Here is a 21566-nt window from a genome sequence, read left to right on the forward strand (position 1 = left end):
CTGCCATTCCACGGACTCTTTCTAATTTTTCCACATCCTTTCTTGTAGTGTGGGGGCCCAAAACTGGACACAGTACATCCAGCATGGAGGCCTCACCAATGTACAAATAGAGGAGATGACACGTCCCTTCGTCGCTGGCAGTGCCCGCTACTTAACAGCCCAAATAGCCGGTTAGCTTCTTGAACAAGGGGCAACACTGATTGACGCGATATCCAGCTTCTCAGTTCTACTGTAACCGCCTAGGTCCTTTCTGCAGACGCTGTTTATAGCCATTTGGCATTTTTTTTTTGCCCTATTTTTTGCTGTAGCACATGCTGGGATTCCTTCGTCCTAAGTTGCAGGACTCTGCTACTTGTCCTTGTTGAACCTCATCAAGTTTCCTTTGACCCAAATCCTCTAATTTGTAGAAGTTTCTCTGAATCCTGGCCCTACCCTCAGCGTATCTACCACTTCTCCTTAGTGTCATCTGCAACTTTGCATGAGTAGCAGCCATGCCAGCCTCTAGATGCATTAATGAAGATATTGAACAAATCAGCCCGGCAGCACCAACCTTTGTGGGCCTCTGCTGTAAACGGCTACCAACTAGACCATGGAGCTGTTTGATCACTACCATTGAGCCCGACACGATCTGGCCAGCTATATGTAAATTTACCAGCACCATACTTCTTTAACTTATCAGCAAGAATACTGTGAAAAAGCAGCAGAGAATCCTGGCACCTTATAGGACTAACGAACATTTGGATCATGAGCTTTCGTGGGTTGATTCCCACTCGTCAGATGAATGTAGTGGAAATTTCAGGGCAGGTATAATAATGGCTAGCAAGCAAGCTAGAGATAATCGAGGTAGTTCAATCAGAGAGAGATGACCGTTCTAGCAGGTTGAGGTGTGAAAACCAAGGGAGAGAAACGGTTCTGTAGTTGCAAGCCATTCACAGCCTTTGATCACCTGAGCGAGGTGTGCAAATTTGCAGATGAAACTGAAGCTCGAGTTCATCTTAGAAGTTGCTGTGCCTACTAGTTTTTTTTGCTGGCAGGGGATGTTGCCACCTTAAGATCTGCTATAGTGCGGCCGGGAGTTGAAGTGCTCTCCTAACAGGTTTTGTAGACGTGCCATTTCCGTAATATCAGATTTGTGTCCATTTATCTTTTTTCCGTAGAGACTGTCCCAGTTTGGCCGTGTATATAGCAGAGGGGCATTGCTTGGCAAATACTGATGGTGAGTATTACTTGGTGGACGTGCAAGTGAAATGAACGGTGATGGTGTGACTGATTCTAGCTTAGTCCGTAATGTGTCGACGTGTAGGACTATGTGGCAGAGTTTGATCGGGTTTGTTGCATTGGTTGGTTCCTGAGCTAGATACTATGGTGCAGTGTGCAGTTGCTGGTGAGATACGTTTCAGGTGGCAGTTGTCTGGCTAAGGATTGGCCCTGCCACCCAAGCCTTATGAAAGTGTGGGATCAGATAGTACCAGATGGGTTGTAGATCCCCGATTGATACGCGTTTGGAGGGGTTTAGCTGGGGCTGTATGTATGGTGCCAGTGGAGGTCCTGTGTTTTCTTTCTTGGGTTTGTCTTGCAGTCAGTGAGGCTTCTGGGTACACTGCTGGCTCTGTTGATCTGTTTCCTTATTTCCTGTGGGGGGGGGGGGAGGGGGGGGGGGTGGTTTTTAAATGTAGTTTTGAGAATGCTAGGTGGAGATTTTGTAGTGTTGGTCCTGTCTGAAGGGTTAGAAGCGCAGATGCGGTTGTACCTCAGTGCTTGGCTGTAGACAATGGATCGTGTGATGTGCCCGGGATGGAAGCTGGAGGCATGAAGGTAGGCATAGCGGTCGGTAGGTTTTCGATATAGGGTGGATATAGGGATATAATAATCACTATTAATTATTATAATTGCTTGACAGCCCTAATATTAATGCAAATATTCTTTTTATAGAAGAACAAACAAATAGTGTTATATCTTGAAGTCAGTGCACAGCAATGACTGACTGGAGACTGCTCAGTTTCTGTGTGATATGATACTTCTGTGGTATTAAAACTCCTTGAATTGTGACTTGATGCTGACTAGTGAGATATCCTGATCTGGGGACAAGGTCCTTTAGAATATATTACAGTATATCTTCACAATAGGGGGATGCACACATTTTTATAAGCCAGTCAGTGTTCACAATTTAAATTAAACAGTTAATGTTAGATTTCACTGGTGATAGAGAGACAAGGTGGGTGAGGGAATAACTTTCATTGGACCAACTTCTGTTGGTGAGAGAGACAAGCTTTCAAGCTTACACAGCTCTTCTGGGACTGACATGGCTACAACAACATTGCATAAAACTGATGATATCTGATTGCAACTCAGAGCAAAAATTTGTCTGAGTTCGCTTTGCTATACTCTGGGCTCTGTATTCAACATATTTTTCTCTAGACGTGTACATCATGGGAATGTTAATGGGAGTCAGGACTTGCATATCAAAGGGAGCGTTATCCCCATTGTTACTTAAATTATCAGGAGAAATTTGTTAAGACAACTGCTTAAATGAGAGAATGATATTCAGTGTTTAAATTAAACTGTCAAGGGACTTCAGTGTCAAAGCTGCAGTTAATTACAGTACATAGAATTATTAGATTTAACTTAAATTTTAAATTTCAGTGAGTGCTGCAAAACCTATTCTGAAGAAAATTAGCTTAGCAATTTTTTAGATATTTTTACTATGTTAATATAAAAGAATTTAGTATTTTAGAATATTTGTTTCAGATTCACTCACAAAAGCTCATGATCCAAAACGTCTGTTAGTCTATAAGGTGCCACAGGATTCTCTGCTGCTTTTTAAGAGGATACTAGTTCCTGGATCACCTACACAGCATTTAGCACTGTTTCCGGGCCCAGAAAACCAGCATGGATTGGTGGGAGAGGACCATTCTGCTATGTTGGGATGACCATCTGGGTTGAGAGAGCCTTCCCCAACCTGAAATTATCTTGCTTGAAATCGGTGCAGAACTGGCCGTGGAGCTTCTGTGACAGAATACCAGCATGCGGGTGCCCCATACTCCGCTTATCCCTGATGTCCTGGCTAATGAAGCAATACACAGGCTGCTTGGACAGAAGGAAGGAACATTTTAACTATCACCTCAGTAACTGCAGAGTGATAGTCCTGTGTGCATTCAGCTGTTTGAAAGGCAGATGGTGCTGCCTATGGAATAGGTTGGAAGCAGCTCAAAAAAAAAAAATGTTCTAACCATTATAACTGCATATTGTTGTTTGCACAGTATTTGTGAGGGCAAAGGGGAAAGCCTTACACTTGGGTGGGAGGCCGAACTGAAGAAACTTGCTTAGAGGTTTGAGCAGCCAGTAAGGCCTAGCAGATGTATGTTTTGCAGAAGGGAATTCTGGTTCAGGATAGCTTCCATGAGCTACCTCTCTCCCTCTTTTTCCATGCTTTCCTTTACCATGGTGAGGCTGTCTGTACCCACAGCAATGCTTTCTGTGGTCAGAACACTCTCCTTGACCACTGCCACAATCTCCTGAGAGAGCTGCATTTCTTTCTCCTGCTGGGTCTTCATATACAGTTTCCATCTCTCAGCCAGCCTGATTTTCCTCTGAGACTCAGCCATGAGTTCTGCAAACATGTCTTCACGAGTTTTTCTTTTTCTTCTCTGTAGGATGGCCAGCCTGTTAGCAGTATATAGAGGCCAGAGTTCATACTTCTGGTTTGGTTTTGCAGTTTTGTTTGTGCGCTGCAAGTCCATCTGTGGGATTGGAGGTGTAAAGGAGAGGTTGGGGGCCATCGGGCACAAGCTGGATAGTAATCCCCTATACATCCCCTTCAAGCTGTCCTGATTCTCACTTGAGGTGGCAGGTGACTAGTAGGCTGAAAATGGTTTTATTCAAATAGGCAAAGGGCAGACCGATGAGATATGCTGTGAAGTTATTCACCAGGAAGCTCCCGCTTCCCCCTTCTCCCCACCAAAGTTCTGCAGGAGTAAAGGGGCTTGCAAGCTATAACAGGGGGCATGGATGTGCAGCTGTTTCCTATAATGCACATAACAAAGTCAGGCAGTTTCTCAATCTTAAGTTCCATGTGGAGAAAGTGCAGAAAAAAATAGGGTTCTGTGCTGATTGTAAGCTCCAGTGTTAGGGCATTTGTACGTCAGTGGGAGCCGTGTTAGTTGTCCCTTGACCGGGCATACAATGTGCACTCAGACATCATGTAAACTACAAAAACTATCCAAATGCCTTTTCCTGTCAGCACTGTCTCAGTAAACTGTTGAATTTTGCACAAATGATTGCTTTTGGTATTCAAATCTGCTGGCAGACAGGAGCAGGGTACAGACTGTAACTCCTCGCTCACCTCCACCAACAATGATAATAATAAATTGCCAAGACAGGTACTTATATGCTGATATTCTTTTCAAGGGATCTGACTCTTCAGTCCAGGCCTGAGTTTCTGGTTGGGAATTGGCTTCAACTGATACAAAGCAGGAATCAGGGTCAGTTGTAGCAGGGCAGGACTGGGGCTATCTTTCCAGGTGGCTGTTGTCAGGGTTCTGAGTCTCCAAAAGATCCTGGTTCTTTAGGGAGCAGCTTCTCTCCAGCATCTTCCTGCTCATCCCCCGAAGTGCCTAGCCAGTTGTCCTTGTGGGAGGGAAGAGTGTGGGTAGCAGGCTCCAAATAGTGCCTAAACTGTAACTGTATTTATCAAAAAATGGACAGGTCACATAACCCCTCCTGAATTGTTTTTCTTTACCCATCATTTCAGTGTACTTTCTCCTAAGCTGCTTGGTCTTTGTTCTGCACTGATCATAACCCTTCATGGGTATCTGCTTAGCAACATCCACTAAAAAGCTCTTTTTCCTCTGGCTGGCCACGGAGCTTCCTGAACCAATGCTTCTCTCCAGATGACGATGAAATCTCAGGATTGCTCCTTGCAGCTATATGAGGCATGTTGTGGGCCTTCTGGACTGCAATCGCAGTTGTATCACCAGAATAGTGATACAGTGGGATTCAGGAGTAAATGGGCAAAATCTGGCTCTGCATCAGCTTTTAAACGGGAGGGAGGTCTGTCTTGGAAACTTAACACCAGGGCAGGGAGGGCATACAAGTGAACAGGTTGGTAATGGTCAACCTGCAAAGAACTGTGGGTAGCTGTTGGAAGGACACAAAAAGTGGTGCTCAGCAATTGCTTGCATGTGAACAAAAGACTGAACTAATACAATTAAAAGCAAACCTGTCCACTTTGCCACAGAGCTCCAGAGTGCCTGATAAATAGGGATTCATGCACAATGATGGGGTTTTCAAATCCAGTTAACTCATTTGATCAGTTTAAAACCCTCAAGTAGACAGATCCTTAGCAGACCATGTAATAATTCATTGTTTGCAGTACTTTCTTGATAACAACTCCAGATTAGAACCTCTGGGTATTTTTGGGCATATTCATGTTAATTCTTCTTTGCAGCATAACTGTGGTGCTATGAGTAGGTAAACAATGGCTCTATTTTTAATAGAGCTAGTCAGAAATTTCCATTGAAACGTTTTTTAAAAAACGTTGATTTTGACAAATATCATGGATTTATAAGCCTTTTTTTTTTAGTAACCCTATATATGTTTAACAGGGCCGCCCAGAGGATTCAGGGGGCCTGGGGCAAAGCAATTTTGGGGGCCCATTCCATAAAAAAAGTTGCAAAACTGTAGAATATTATAGTCTTGTTGGGGCCCCTGTGGGGCCTGGGGCAAATTGTCCCATTTTCCCCCCCCCTGCCTCTGGGCAGCCCTTATGTTTAATGTTATAACTAAAACCAAAGGAACTGATGCTGATTCCTACTTATTGTGAAGTGTTTTTCAAGTGTCCTCTAATTATGCACCAATTTGGTTATGACTATTATATTGAAATAATTTAGTAAAAAATTATTCATGCAAATACACAATGGATCTTTGTTCCCAAGTGTTTCACCTCCATTCAGTATTAATAATGCAGATTAAAAATTAGCTATTATTTTTTCTTTAAAGCTAACTAAATTATTTTATACATTATTTTAAATATTTGCTTTAAATTGTGTCATATTTCTGTGTTCCAGTGCATGCTGTATATTGTATTGTTGCTTTGACCAGAAAGATTGATTTGGAACTTAGGCTGTTGTCAGAAAATCTACACATTTTTCACTGATTCCTTTGTGGGTATTTTTGGTCTGGCCGTCAATCTCAGAACAGAAAAAGAACATGACTGCTAGTCTAACCTGCAGAACAACAGCGAACGTTATGATTTATTAAGAAATAATTCCAGGAGGGTAACTTTTTTTATCTATTTAAAGAAGATCAAAGCAGAAGAGGGCTGCTCTGTGAGGATATTGTGGGTTTCTAATAGGTCACTTAGCATGTTATTGTTCATTGCAATTAATTACAACAAAAGAAACCACACAGTCAATTCAGCCTTTGCTGCAGCTTCCCTTGTTTGCACTACCTTGGTGTAATAACAGTTAATATATATTTTTACAGAAATACATGAAGACGGGGAGGGTAGAGGACTCCTTCCCAATCTGGATCCAAGAAATAAATGAAAAGAAATAAAAGAAAAAGCAGTTGTCTTTTGTTGTCAGAAAAATCTAGTAGTATTTTGTGTTAGAGCCAGTTCCGGCAAAGATTTATTTAAATGAGCAACTTTACTTATGCAAGGAGACCCATTAAGTCAGTAAAATTTTGTGACTAAAGTTGTTTGTGTTTAAGCCTTTGGAGCACTGGTTTCTTATTGTGGAGCAGGAACCGAGCACCTGGGAAAATGTATACCACGTCACAAGGATAGTTAAGTACAGTATTTCACCAAAATCATTGCTATCATGAGTACTGTGTCAGAGTTTGCTGGTTGGGTATGTATGTGTGTGGCACATCTTCAAACAGTTCCTGATGGGAGTGATTTCTCCCAGGGAGGAAGGAGCCCAGAACAAGTGATTCTGAAAGGAGGTTTATGCTCTCTGCCTGGAGGAGAAAGCTAAACTATTTTGTACTAGTAGCTGGAGGGATCCTATCCGTGTATTCTCTTCCTGTAATAAATGCATATTGTTCTGTTGTTTGTTAGACTTGTGCCTTTGTTGTTATTCCAGGGACTCCATCTGCTTGTGTAGCTCACATACCAATAAGGAAACCACAAGGTCTTGTAATGATACCAAATTAATCCAGAATTTGTGTTCAGGGCTACATTAACTCCAAAAGAAGAGCGGATCTTATTTTAATCCTCCTCTCAGGCCCTGAATGTCCCTGTGCTGTTATGACCATCTCTTTGATTGTGACCTGTGAGATACAGGTGTCTCCAGAACCTGTTAAAACTTCTTTCAAATCATGCACAGGGGTCTCTATAGAGTGTTGCCTTTTTCCTCCTCTCTAGCAGATATATCACTGCCTCCTTGGAAATAAAAGAGTAAATTATGATTCTCAGATTGGTTTTCCCAATGTGGTAGCACTTCATGTTACTTCTGGACTGCTAGGTCAACCCTTTATCTTACTTTCACGTATCTTATTATATAGTGAACTTATTTTGGCATTTACCCGTAATGGCACTGAAGGCTACCGACATCAAATATTTATGAAGGAACTCAGTGTAATTTAGCTAATACAGTATCACATATACTTACATCTCTAAGGCCTTTTCAGCTTTTATTCTCCCATCATGCTGAAAAGTTTGGCTGGAACCTTCTCAAGATTGGCTGGTTCTAGCTGGCAAGGGCATGACACTTGGCTAAGTCTGTTTCCCTACAGACTTTAACACACAGCTAAATCTGCCAGAGCCTATCATCCTCAATGGCTATTACATATTTTCCTTGACCAAATGTAGCTAATCTAGCATTAATAAGATCCTTCATAGTCTATATCCAAAGTAAGGAAGAGTATGTAATTTAAATATTTAAATAAAATGAATAAATGATTCTTACAACAAACTGTTGCAAATTCAGTTAGTTTCAAAATATTTTCACTGTGCAGTTATTGGACAATCCTTCCCCTGTTCAGGGGAGATGTGAATGTGCAGTCATAATAAATGCTAAAACAAATCCACTATTTAATAAGAAAATTGAAAGGAAGATATGTCTAATCGAGAAGTAGCACAAAGTGAAAGCTCAGATCAAACTTCACGAGTTCTTGACGTTCTTATCTATAAAAGGCCAGATTTTCAAAGCTCAGCCATCAGGTAATACTCACAAAAATATATCTGCACATGTATAATGCGCACCATTAAAAAAGAAAAGTTTACTGTCCTATGGTGGTTATTACTGGACATTATTTGTGGTATTCGCTATATGTAGGTTTAGGGTTTCAGTTTTAAAAATATAGTTCAAATCTGAACAACTTTTGGAACAGTCCTGTGATTTAGGTCCTGCAGAGATTTCTGTCCATTTTATGCTGCATCCTGATCACTTTGTTCACTGTTTTGTTTTGGGTTATTTTGATAATGCTCCACATCATAGAATTTAAGCACTTATATGGACCATGCCCTCTTACATCTCCTACCACTTACTTTACGTTCTCCTCCTATTATTTCTGTATTCTAAATATCTATTCTTATTACTTCTAAAATCTAACCCATCTACTTCCTGCTTGACTGCTATGTAGGACTGGATTAAAGAATTTTACAGCACTCTGCATTATGGAAATTGGGCCGTCCTCCCCTTCTTCCTCAAACTAGACAGAGCATGTGATATGCAGTCTGTAAGTATGGGATTATTTTTATCATCAGAGTTAGATCTTTCTCAGCAGAAAATACAGATGTATCACTGACAGAGAAGATTTTGTGTTCTTATGCTACTGTATTTTGAGTATAAGAACACAAACAGGATTTGAATATAAGAATATAGTTGTATATAGCCCCAAACAATTAAAGTGACTGATATATAAATACCCAACAAGAACATGGCCTTCATGATAGTGGTACAGGGGCTTCTTCTGAGATCAGAGGCTAGTAGAATCTATTATGTCACTGAAGTCCGGGTTTCATGACAGTCACTCTCAATGGACACTAAAGCAAAGGCATCAAAAGGAATCTATTGTTGAGCAGCCGTAGCTTTTAGTTCTGCTCATCCTGGAGAATAATCATCTGTTTCAGCATTTGTAACTGGCAATGTGAGGTAAATATGATGAGTGATGTCCACATCTGGAAAAGTGGATTCCAGGAGTCAAGACTTACTGCTTTAATTGGTTAATTGGCAATTTGCAAGCTTCATTTTTTGTGAAGCAATAATACTGTTAAAACTCATCTTCAAAAGTTACTTTGAGATCAGATGAATATTTTGCAACCACAGCTGCAGTTGCAAAATGTATCTTGTTGTGGAGCATACTGCTGAAGTTGGTTGAGAAGCCAAAATCCTTGTATAGGCTTCCCAAAAAATTTTCAGAGACACTTTCAAACTGTCAGTTATGAAATTAAAAGTTTCTGTTCTAAACTTTTCTGACCCCTACAGCTCCACATTCATTCACATGGATTCATATGCCTGTTGTTTCTATTTTGAGACTTGATGAATTTCACTGTAATAGGCTTGAGATACAGTTGGTGCCTTTGACTTTCGAAATGCTCCAGTTTCAAACTGACCCCTCGGGTGCAATAAAAAGATCACCCAGTGACTTCTGGAGTTGGATAGCAGAACCGACACTGATATCTGCTTTTTAAAATGGCTGAAATCACTGAAGGACGTGATTCCATAGCTTTGCCATAAATGTGGTTTCAAGAAAGGTCCATCTTGTCATGCAGAAACTGTGCTTCTGTTTGTGTAATCCCATATGCAGCAGTATCTTTGCTGACTTTATCCAGAGCTTCTTGTATACGTACACAATTGTGACATAGGGCTTTTGTGGATTCAGCATAGCAGGACCAAAGGATGCTGGACAGAGATTTTAGAACCAAAATAGGATTATTCTCTTTTCTTTTAAATTGCTCAATAAGGATTTTCCAGCAGTGTGTTGAGACAGCAGAGAAGGTGTAGAGTCATTGGAGGAAGCCAAAAAAATTCACTGTTTGGACACAAGTTACCAAAAAGATTCAGAGAATGTGCTGCACAAGGGACATAATCTCCTACAGAATTAATATGCCTAATACATGTCTGAAGGCATGTTGGCAGCATTGACATAGGTCTGACAGCAATAATCCAAAATATTAATACCAAGTTTGTTTAAAATAAATAGCACATTCTGTCCAAGACTTGGCACAAATTCTAGAAAATGTTCAACAGGATTTCCACTTTTGTTAAAAATACAGACAATGAATGCTAGATCCATGAGAAATATCAAGAGTACTGTCAACTGCTAGAGAGTAATATTTGGCAGTGTAACTTTCCTCTTGTATTGCTCATAGAACTTTCTTCCACATCAGTTAAAAAATCTCATCACAGATAGTGGAGGAAATATATGATGGCTTTTCATGTCCAAACTTCTTGATATGACTTGCAAAGAAGTTAACAAATTTGGAAATTAGCTCTAAAATTCTCCCCAGAATTCCACGGTGAATAAATCCAGTGTTTTCATCATCCCAGTGAAATGGGAGTCATCCTTCAGCAAGAAATTTCATTACCTTCACAACTTGCTGTAGCACCTCTTAGACTTGATTCTGACCAACAGGGAGGGATTGGTTGTGAATCTGAAGATGAAAGGCAATTTGCATGAAATTGATAATTTTCATTATTCTAAAGAAAGGAAGGAGTGAAGGCAGCATAATAAGGACAATGGACTTCAAAAAAAAAAGCAGACTGTAACAAATTCAGAGAAATGGTAGTAAAAATGGGAAGAAAATCTAAGGGGAAAAGGAGTTCAGGAGTGCTGACAGTTTATCTACTTAGCGGGGAAGGAGTGCTAATAACTGATGATATCAAGAAAGGGTGAAGTGTTTAATACCTATTTTGCTTCAGTCTTCACTAAAGTAAGTTATTGGTAACCAGAAACTCAATACAATTAATTTTGGCAACATAGGGGAAGAAACACAAGCCAATAGAAGGAAAGAACCGGTTAAAGAATATTTAGATAAGTTAGATGTATTCAAGTTGGGAAGACCTGATGAAATTCATGCCCCATACTTAAGAAACTAGCGGATGTAATCTCGAAAATATTAGCAGTTATCTTCAATAACTCATGGAGGTTCTAGAGGACTGGAGAAGGGCAAACATAGTATCTATCTTTTAAAAGGGGAACAAAGAGGATCTGGGAAGTTGTAGGCCAGTCAGCCTAATTTTAATACTTGGAAAGATACTGGATCAAATTATTAAACAATCAATTTGTAAGCACCTGGTGAATAATCTATTCTTACAACTCGATGTGTCAAGAGCAAATGATGCTAAACCAAAATGATTTCCTTTTTTGACAGGGTTACTGGCCTAAAGGATTGGGCGTGGTAGTAGACATGATATATCTTTATTTTAGTAAGGCTTTTGACACAGTCCCGCATGACATCCTCATAAGCAAACTAAGGAAATGTGATCTAGCTGAAATTACTATAAGGTGTATGCAATACTGGTTTAAAGAGTATACTCAGAGTAGTTATTAATTGATCACTGTCACACTGGGAGGACCTATCTAGTGGGGTCTCACAGGAGTCAGTCCTGGTTCTGGTGCCATACAGTATTTTCATTAGTGATGTGGATAATGGAATGGAGAGTGTGCTTATAAAATTTGCAGTGACACCAAGCTGGGAGAGGTTTGCAAGCACCTTATAAGACAGGATTGGAATTCAAAACAATCTTGACAAATTGAAGATTTGGTCTGAAATCAACAAGATGATATTCAGTAAAGACAAGTGAAAAGTATTTAATTTTGAAAGGAAAAATCCAATGGACAATGACAAAATAAAATGGGGAATAACAGTCTAGGTGGCAGTACTTCTGAAAAGGATCGGGGTATTATAGTGTTTACAAATTGAATATGAGTCAGTGTGATGCAGTTGTGAGAGAGGCTAATATTCTGGGCTGTAATAACAGGATTCTTGTATGTTAAGACACAAGAGATAATTGTCCCAGTCTACTTGGCACTGGTGATGCCTCAACTACAGTACAATGTCCAATTCTGGGCACTACACTTTAGGAAAGATACAGACAAATTGGAACAAGTCCAGAGGAGAGCAACAAATGTTTAGAAAAGCTGGCTGATTGGGAAAGGTTAAAAAATTGGGTATGTTTAGTCTGGAGACTAGAAATGGGTTGATAGGGGGAGTGCCCGATAAGTCTTCAAATAGGTTAAGAGCTCTTTGTAAAGAGGACTATGATCAATTGTTCTCTATGTCCACTGAAGGTGGGACAATCGGTAATTGGCTTAATCTGCAGCAAGAGAGAAGAGAGTTTTAGGTTAGATATTAGAAAATTTTTCCTAACTATAAGTAGAATTAAGTAGGTTTCCAAGGAAGGTTGTGTAATCCTTATCATTGGAGATTTTTAAGAACAGGTTGGACAAACCATGTCAGTGACAGTGTAGCTATAGCTGGTCCTACCTAAGTCTAGGGGGCTGGACTTGATGACCTCTTAGGCCCCTTCCAGCCCTATATTTCAGTGATTCTTTTATACCATTTCTCTCTTTGAAACTGAAGTGACAGCTCAGTATCAATATTCTGATTTACTTTAGATACCTTAACATAAGAAATCATGACAAATTGATAGTCAGAGTTACTCTCATGCTCTGTAATTCAAGCAGTAGAATGAGCCCAATCACTGAATCATTCTTCTTGTCTGAAAAAAGCTTGCACGTGAAACAGAACATAGCACTAAATGGAGGCGACTACAGCAACTGTTCTCACATGACTGTTTCTCTGTTGACCACCTTTCAAGAGAGAGTGTGTCTGGACACAGATACCTGTAAGGCCGATCACCCATATGTTTGTACAGCTGTTCAGATATTTTGAAATCTGCATAATGGTTTTGGCAGTTGGATTCAATCCTGTACTTTTGGACATTATCAACTACCTGCCATTTGGCTGGTTCTGTCGATGAAGATGATTGTGAAACTATATTGTATAAGGTGAGATGGCTTATCTCCATCTCAGCCTCAGCCATATGTAGGTGAGCATAAGAAAGTTCCTTACAATTTGTTCTGCATTAGACTGTACTGGGCCTTTTCAGTGGCAAAGACTGAACTTGACATTCCCTGCACTGCAACATCAATATGAGTTACCAGTAGATTAAAAAAAAATTGCTGTGTTTCAGTACTTTGCTAAGTAACCCTTTGCCCTGCAGTTCCTTTTCTTTAATCAGTTTTCATTTAGAGGAGCTTCTCGTTTGTTTCCAACATGCCATTTAAATTAGTTAATTTTATATAACTATAATGTGCATGTCTTGATTATTATTATTTTTTTTTGTCATTTTCACTTCATACAGGTATGTACATTCAGGGGCTGCTCTAGCTACAGGCAAACTAGGCAGCTCAACATGCTAGGAGGCTTTCCCCTCATTTAACCAGATCTTCACATTTTAATGCACATGTTCTTTGGACAGCATAGTTTTCAAGGATTTGTTCTGGAGAACTGAAGTTTTAGAAAATAAGTAGGCAGGTCATTGTGCATTGGTCCTTATGTATCTGAAAATTGTTTTCAAGTAATCAAAAGTAAAAAAATGTGACAGGTAGATATAAAATTCCAGTTAACTTTTGAAAACAATTCGACTGTTTAATATTAATCTGCATATCTCCCAGAAGATTCCACGATATGATCTTCCCTCAGTTTCCTTTCTAGCATCCCTTTGTTCAGTCCTATGCATGTCTCTTAAGGTTAGATCAAGTCATAATTTGCAACAGAGATGTAACATTTATTTTTTGGCTTTTTTAATGTAATAGTTGATCTTCACCTGCATCAGATTTCTTTAAAGAGGTGCTAGAGCAGACTGGGCCTGAAATTAGGTGTCATTGGTAAATTATTGGTTGTAGCCTCCTTTACTTATATTATACAATCCTCTGCTGTTTATGCTGACTTGTAAGTAAGCTTTTTTTGTTAGCATCTTGGACAAGTCAAATGCCTATGCAGCTTGGCTAAAACAACTTCCAGTTTCCCAGACTAATACTAGATTCATCTACAAGATAGTTCTCTATTGCAAAAAATCCTAAGAGTGACCAACCTGATGGTAATGTCATATAGCAGAAATATACTGAATTAGCTGAAGATCATCTCAGTCTGAGTGGGTGGGAATGCCTTGCATTGCACAACAGGGAACCCTCTCGTCAGTTGGTGAGTGGCATTGATAAGTTTCCAAAGTTTCCAGTCCTCTTTTCTTGGAAGATTGTGGCTTCAGTTTGGGGGACATGAGGGGAGAAGGTTAAAGAAGTAAAATAAACTTTGCAGAATCCAGTCAAGAAAAGGAGGGCTCCAGTCTTCTGTGGGGGTAAAAAAGTGCCAAAGTTCAAGGGAAAGCTTTCCCATCAAAAAGCCAAAGGGCAGCAGCACAGAGAAACAACCCTACCACCAACTTTCTTGTCTCCTATCACATTCATCTGTTTAGAGATGATTCACAAAATGTTAATTCTCAGGAATCCGGACAAGGAAGCAGCTGCCTACGACAGCAGAATCTGCCTTGGGCTGGTGCCGAATCTGACTGGCACTGCGCTGCAACCCTGGCACATGGGGTCACAGCACCACTCACTCAAATTTGGACAAATTTGTCCAAATGAACCTGAAATTGTCAAGGCAAAGTTTACAGGACATTCTGCTCCACTAGTTCTGTGGGATAAGATAAATGTTATTTTAATATATGAAGATCCTGAGTATGTATCACCTTCACTTATTTTCTGACATTATGTATACTATATACTAACATTTTAAGGAGTCAGATATTCACATGAGAACTAGTGCAGCATTCTTATATGAAGATTTAGAAGGTGTCTCTCTCTGCAGATATTTTCAATGTAAATTCAGAGATCCATTTGGTCAAACATAGATTCAAATGCTTTGTGTTAGATATTCCTATGAGTGTACAGTATGTAACCAATGTAGCTATCTTGCTTATAAAAGGTCTACAAGGAAAAAACAAATTATGACTTATTTTTTTCCTTCTTTTTAGCTGTTGCTTCTGTTTAAATTGCTCAATTTAAGTAGCACACTGTAAAACTACAAAAATGTACTGCAGTGTGAATAAATTATCTTCTTTTAATTCTTGCTCTGAGTAATAGTAAATGATTAACACCAGCTGTTTCTGAAGAGTGTATTTCTTTTATTATTAGAGTAATAAAAACCAAGGAGCATGTCTGCTGTAGTGAAACTTGTAGTTAACTGAAACAGAAGACTGCAGGCCTCATTTTCTTTAAGGGAGGTTCACCAAACTCTTACAGAAACGTGATCATGAAGGGAGAGGTTCTAAAAACAAACTTTATGGGCTGTAGACACATGCTGATTGATTTGTTTAATTTTTTTTTGCGCACAGAGTAAGTCTCTTTTAATTTTAAATAATCACATAGAGATGTACACAGATCTCAAAGCAAGATCCTGGGGTGAAATCTTAGTCCCATGGAAGACAGTGGGAATTCCTGGTTGACTTCAGTGGGGACAGTATTTCATCCCCCAGTGTTTGGCATTAGAGATATGGTTACAAATTATCAACCCACCCACTCCATTCAGAGACCTGTTCCTCTTCAACATCAATAAATAAAGATTCCAATGTATTTTTTTATTTTATTTGGTCACTATGTCAGAAAAACCTTGTAAGTGTCCTGATCCCTTTTTCAGTGATATGCTCTCGCAGCATTCTGCTTCGTGCCCTGTATGGCACAAAAAAATATCTCTCACAAATTGGTGCAATTTGCAGCTTTTCCTTTTGAGTCACTAGTTAACCTTAAATGAAACAGTTTCAGGCCAAACCGGATGTCCTTGAGAGGGCCCGGTGGAGAAGCATATACTGCTGCAGTTTTTAGTATTCATAGAACAAAGTCTGCAGATTAGAGTTCCAAATCCATTCACAAACAGAACTGTTTCACAGTGGACTGTGTGTTACTGAAAAGAAATTTGGAACTATTGGTTAAAAGCAAAACCTGTTCCCAAATGGAGAGATAAAACCGGATTATCCCTAAAGAGAAAAAATATATATTTTTCTCACTTCACAAATTCAGTAAGTTAACTGCATAAATGGTAGATTTAGCCTATTCTGCATTCTTTATGTGAATGATTAGATCCTTCTAGATAATGTGTTAGTAAAAGTATTTTATCTGTAATGGAATTCAGAGGAGCCAGATCTGAAACTTATTGAGATCCAGCTCACATTTTAACATGATTTTTTTTTCTTTTAGATTGTTTTGGTTTAGTTTTGCGGGGCTAGTAGTTAAAAACAAATAATGGAAAATAAAAGTTCTAAGAATAATAATGCCTCTGTTAAAAAGAGTCATGCCAGTGTGGAAAAGGAAGTATAGTCATCTGGTGTCTAGGATGGGGTGCCTCAGACACAGCATGGTAGAGAACAGCTTACTGTTCCATAAAAGTATCTTATAACTTCACCCTAGCACCTGTTGCACACTGCAACATATAGGCAAAGGACTGATTATTTATCAGGCCAGCAGATTACTCCTTTGAACCTTGGTGCACTTGGTAGGATGGTATTGCTGGTCCCCAACCTACTGCTGTTTTGAGCTCGAGGTTGCAATCTTGTCCTACTTGACACCCTTTTTGCCCACTAATGCAACCACACAGTACAGGACATGAATTTTCCTTGTGTGCAGATTTCATAACAAATGCTTTTGGGGCAAGAAGCAGGAGCTATAAGTTAGGTTTATAAATACATTTCTTGTTCTGTTTTGAGAATATAAAAGATAACGTGATGAAATGTGCAGGATATGTTATCTAGAAATTTTTCAACAGGGCAGTGAAATGCAAATATATTTGATGCATGCTACATCACAAAATTGTTCTGTTTACAACAGATTTAAATTTACATGGTGAGCTGGCAGGAAATCGGGCAGGGTTCCAGCTATGTGAAGTTCAAATCCGTTGTAAACAGAACCACTTTGAGACATTTTTCATTGTCAGGGTTTTCTTCAAATGTGATATAACATGCAAATCAAGAAACAACAAAAGTCCGTTAACATGCTTACAAAATAGGACAGACTTATGATGCTGAGTCACTGGAAGTTCTGCTATTGATTTCAGTTGAGCTAGAATTTCACCTCAGGATGAACATTAAATACATTTATCCCAAAGCATCGCATTCCATTACTAATTAGTTTCTGAATTGAGTGGTAAATTATTGTAAATCATTCTGGCTTTCATCCCAACTGAAATTAAACTTGCTGATGACTTAATATTATTAAATTAATGTTGATTGGTTCCAATATGTATACATGTGTGTCTCTCACAGATTTCGTTTCTTGCCTCGGCTTACATAAGTCAAGAGCTCTCAGAGGAAAGCTGTTCTGCCCTGGGATCTATTGCACATTACCTTTACCTTTGCCAGTTCAGCTGGATGCTCATTCAGGTTAGTATCTTTCTCTTTCTCTCACTCATTCACCAAAATCTGCTTAAGGGCAACTGATACTTGTACTGCATTTATGTCATTTCTTAATGTGTCTGTCATAACATTCCAGTGATATTGATAAGACAAAGAACTTAAATAATCCCTACTAATCCTAGAGTGAAAGAGATCTAGAAATAAATTTTCAAATCACTTTAGAGGTGTATTCCAGTAAGTCTCATTAACATCCACAGCCATTGTGCACTAAATCTTTCCATATCTCAGTTTGAAAATGTACCCGGTAGGAAGTACATTATCAAAACTGAAGAAACTGCTTTTGTAAGAGCTAATGGCGTTTCTAAATGCATCTTCCTTACATTGTTTTGAAAAAGTCTCTTCAAGCTGAAATACTAGTTACAAGTTATATTGGTCATCAGACTCAATGTCAGTTTGTACTTTAAACCCATGTAAAATGAAAAATCTACTTCTTAATTCAAGTTGAGAAGTATAGCATAGAGAAAAGCTATTATAAGGCCAAAACGCTGCATCAGATCTACTGAAAAAGTAAACACATTCACAGACGTGCCCAGAATTCTGAGACAGAAGTCTTAATTCAGACATGATATAAGCAAGTAGAACACTTGTGGAAATCTCTAGATTAAATCTATTAATTGTGTAAATGTGCGATGTAAATTGGTCAAAGCAACTGTGAGATAAATCAGAGGAGGGTCCATCATGCGTCCTCTGCAGATCGGAATTTAGCATCATATGCACCTCTGCATATATGTGCTTACAGTATTGACAGGATTTGGGTGCATCATGTTTATAGTATACAATGTCATATTTGCAGCACCTTTGCTCAAATTGCTTTATTTTGTCTCACACACTGTCCAGCATACAGGATTGGGCCCTATGTAAGGGCAAAATTCTGCAGAGATAAATTATGCTGTAACTGTGTGCTGCTTTGACCTTAGTAACGGAAAGACATAAAAAACAATTCTTCTCCACTTCCTTGCGCTTTGTCAAGAGGCTAACATAAACATGGAACAAAAACAAAGGCAGCTCTCTACCTTGAGTCCCAAGCCTTCTGTGCCTGTTAGCCTTAGATAGCAGTAACTGAGGAAAAGAAACATATAGCCTAAAACATACAATCACCTTTCTTGACACTGCTACACATTGAACAGAGATCTTCCTTGAGCTGTACATAGTTATGCCTAGTTTTTTTTCCCTGAGTTGATACAATTAGAACCCAATAAAATGTATGAGTAATTCAGATTATTCCCTTGAATATGCATTACTTTCCATTTGTCAGTACTGAACTACTTCTGTTGATATGATGCTCATTCACCTAGTTTGGTTAGCAATCTATGAAGTTTCATGCAGTTTTCACTGGTCTTGACTAACCTAAATTTTGTCATTTTCAGATTTAATCATCTCACTGTCTACCTCATTTCCAGATAATTGATCAATATAGTAAACATCACATATTCCAGTATGGAACTTTATGACACCCCACTGGTAACCCTTGCCTGAATAATTCGCCATTTATTCCTACTCTTTGTTTCTGTACAGTTTTTGCCTGTACCTTTCAGACCATAACTGAGTTCCTATAGTACAGTCGTGGACAACCTGCAGCCTGTGGCCTGCATGCAGCCCATCAGAGTAATCTGATCGTGGGCTGAGAGACATTTTGCTGACATTGACTGTCCAAAGGCATGGTCCCCCACAGCTCTCAGTGGCCACGGTTCACCGTTCCCGGCCAATGGGAGCTGTGGGAAGCGGCAGGCTGCAGGGACTTGCTGGCCGCTGCTTCTCACAGCTCCCATTGGTCGGGAACAGAGAACTGTGGCCATAGGCACTGGCTTCTGCTGGTGCTGGTGGGTGCTCAGCCCCCCTGCTGCCCCAGCTCTGTCCCGACTCCACACCTGCCCTGCCCCCTCCCACCCTGCCCCCATTCCAACCCCTTCCCCAAAGTCCCTGCCCAAACTCCGCTCCGTCCCTGCCCCTATTCCAACCACTTCCCCAAATCTCCCACCTCCTCCCCTGAGCGTGCCACGTTCGTGCTCCTCCCCCTGCCTCTCAGAGCTTGTTATGCCATGAAACAGCTATTTCATGTCAGCAAGCGCTGGGAGGAGAAGCGGGGACACAGCTCGCTCAGGGGAGGAAGTGGAGGTGAGGTGAGTGGGGGCAGGATGGGGAACTTGGCTGCCGGTGGGTACAGAGCACCCATCGATTTTTTTCTGTGGGTGCTCCAGCCCTGGAGCACCCACGGAGTCGGCACCTATGACCATTGCCACTGGGAGCTGTAGGGGGGCTGTGCCTGCAGATGGTCAACTTCAGCAAAATGTCTCTCAGCCTGCAATCAGATTACCTGATGCGAGCTGCAGGTTGCCCACCACTGTCATAGCAGCTTTTTATGAAAAATGTTCTTAAAGACTTTTGGAAAGTACTCTTGCACCTTTTTTTGATCCAACCAGCTAATTAAAGTTCAGAGCCCTCAGGGTTTTTCTGTTAGGAGTAGAAATTGATGAAAGGTGTTACTTTGATACATCTTGTTTATTGACAAGGAATGTGCAAAGTCCCACTTCTCCAAATGCTGGAGGAACCAAGAGCAACAGGAGCAGTTTCTTAGTTTACAGCCACCAGCCTTTTTTGCCAATAAACTCTTTTTCTAGCTTTCCCCAAGGTCATACTGTACTAACAGAAAGCTGAAGCTACGTCTAAACTGCGGGATAATATCGAATTAGCTATAATCGGTCTAATAAAACTCATATTATTAAGTCGACTGTGAGTGTCCACACTAGGCATGTTAATTCGATAGTCTGCGTCCATGCTCCATGGCTAGCGTCGATTTCTGAAGCGGTGCACTGTGGGTAGCCTTTCCGTAGCTATCCCATAGTTCCCAGTCTCCCCCGCCCCTTGTTCGAAAGGAAGTCGGATCTGTTTCTTTTCACGGTAGATAAGACAAGACGATCCGATAACCGTGACGATGTCTCCTGGCTGAAAATTTTTGAAAGCCAAATTGGGATTGACTATCTATGGGACTGAGTCAATTCCTCCCTTATGGTTCTAAAAATAGAGTCAGTCTTGACAGAATAGGTCAAGTGTATTAAAGAGACGTGTATCACAGCACAGCTGCTCCATGTCAGTATTCTCAGGGGGTGCCCCTGCAACACCTGACCCGTGCTTCCACCTTCCTCAAACCTTCCTGGGCTACCGTGGCAGTTGCCCCCCCCCCCCCATAGTTGGCATGATGTTATGAAGAATGCAGGACTAAAACAGAGAACTTGTTAGTGAGATAAAATGAGGGGGAGGCAGCCCTCCATGGCTATGACAGTCCATGCAGTCAGAATTTTTTCTATACACGGAGAGGGAAGGGGCTGATGAAGTTCAGCCCCCGTTAGCACGATGAAGCAGTTACCAGCCGTTCTGTACCATCACTGGGAGAATTGGGAGTCATTCCCATTTTTCCCAGGCACCCTCAGCAGGAGCTTCTCACTGGCTGACCATGCTACACCTGGGGAGGGGGAGAGGAGCGGATCTGCTCTTCACTGCGCAGCATCGCGTTCTCCGCAGCATCTCCAGTAACACAGGTGACATTTTAAGTACTCAAGGATGATTTCTCTTTACTTTTCTTTTTTCATCACGTGGTGGGGGGGCGATAGAGACTGATGAGCTGTTCAGTAAACCACGCCAGACACTGTGTTTAGGCTCAGACAGCATTTAGGGAGCAGTTCATCGCTTACGACGCTCCCAAGAATGCAAATAGTTGTCAGAGACTGCATTAGAAGAGCGATGGGATAGCTGGAGTCCTCAGTAAACCCCTCACTCCCCTCTCCTCCGGCACATGTTAGCGTCAGTCTTCGAGTTCTCAATGGCTTCCCGTACGCTTTCACGCAGCCAAGACGTGCGTTATCTCTATGTGAGTTATTTATTTTTTTTTTTTTTTTTTTTTGCCCAAGACGCATTCTTTGGCATTTCCATGTTCTGGCAACGGAGCTCTGATTCCACAGATTTTTCTCCCCATCAGCGATCAGATCTAGTATCTCCCGCTACACAGCTCCATAGTCTGGAGCTATTTTGCATTTGAGACTGCATTGCCCACGTGCTGATCAAGCTCGACGCTGGAAAGCAGGAATGTAAGTTGCAAAAGTTCGTGGGCGCCTTCCTGTTTACATGCCCCGCTGCTCCGAGTTCAGACTTGCG

General features: G+C 40.6%; 1 protein-coding gene across 1 annotated transcript in view; it reads left to right on the forward strand.

Moving 5' to 3' along the window:
* ADGRV1 (adhesion G protein-coupled receptor V1) overlaps positions 1–21566 on the forward strand; it is a 460423-nt gene that overhangs the window by 313435 nt on the left and 125422 nt on the right. The window contains exon 86 of the mRNA XM_032764111.2: positions 17268–17384. Within this exon, the coding sequence (XP_032620002.2) occupies positions 17268–17384 (117 nt within the window). The remainder of the gene's footprint in view (positions 1–17267; positions 17385–21566) is intronic.

The sequence above is a fragment of the Chelonoidis abingdonii genome, chromosome 6 (assembly GCF_003597395.2).
Source record: "Chelonoidis abingdonii isolate Lonesome George chromosome 6, CheloAbing_2.0, whole genome shotgun sequence".
In the NCBI taxonomy this organism is placed as follows: Eukaryota; Metazoa; Chordata; order Testudines; family Testudinidae; genus Chelonoidis; species Chelonoidis abingdonii.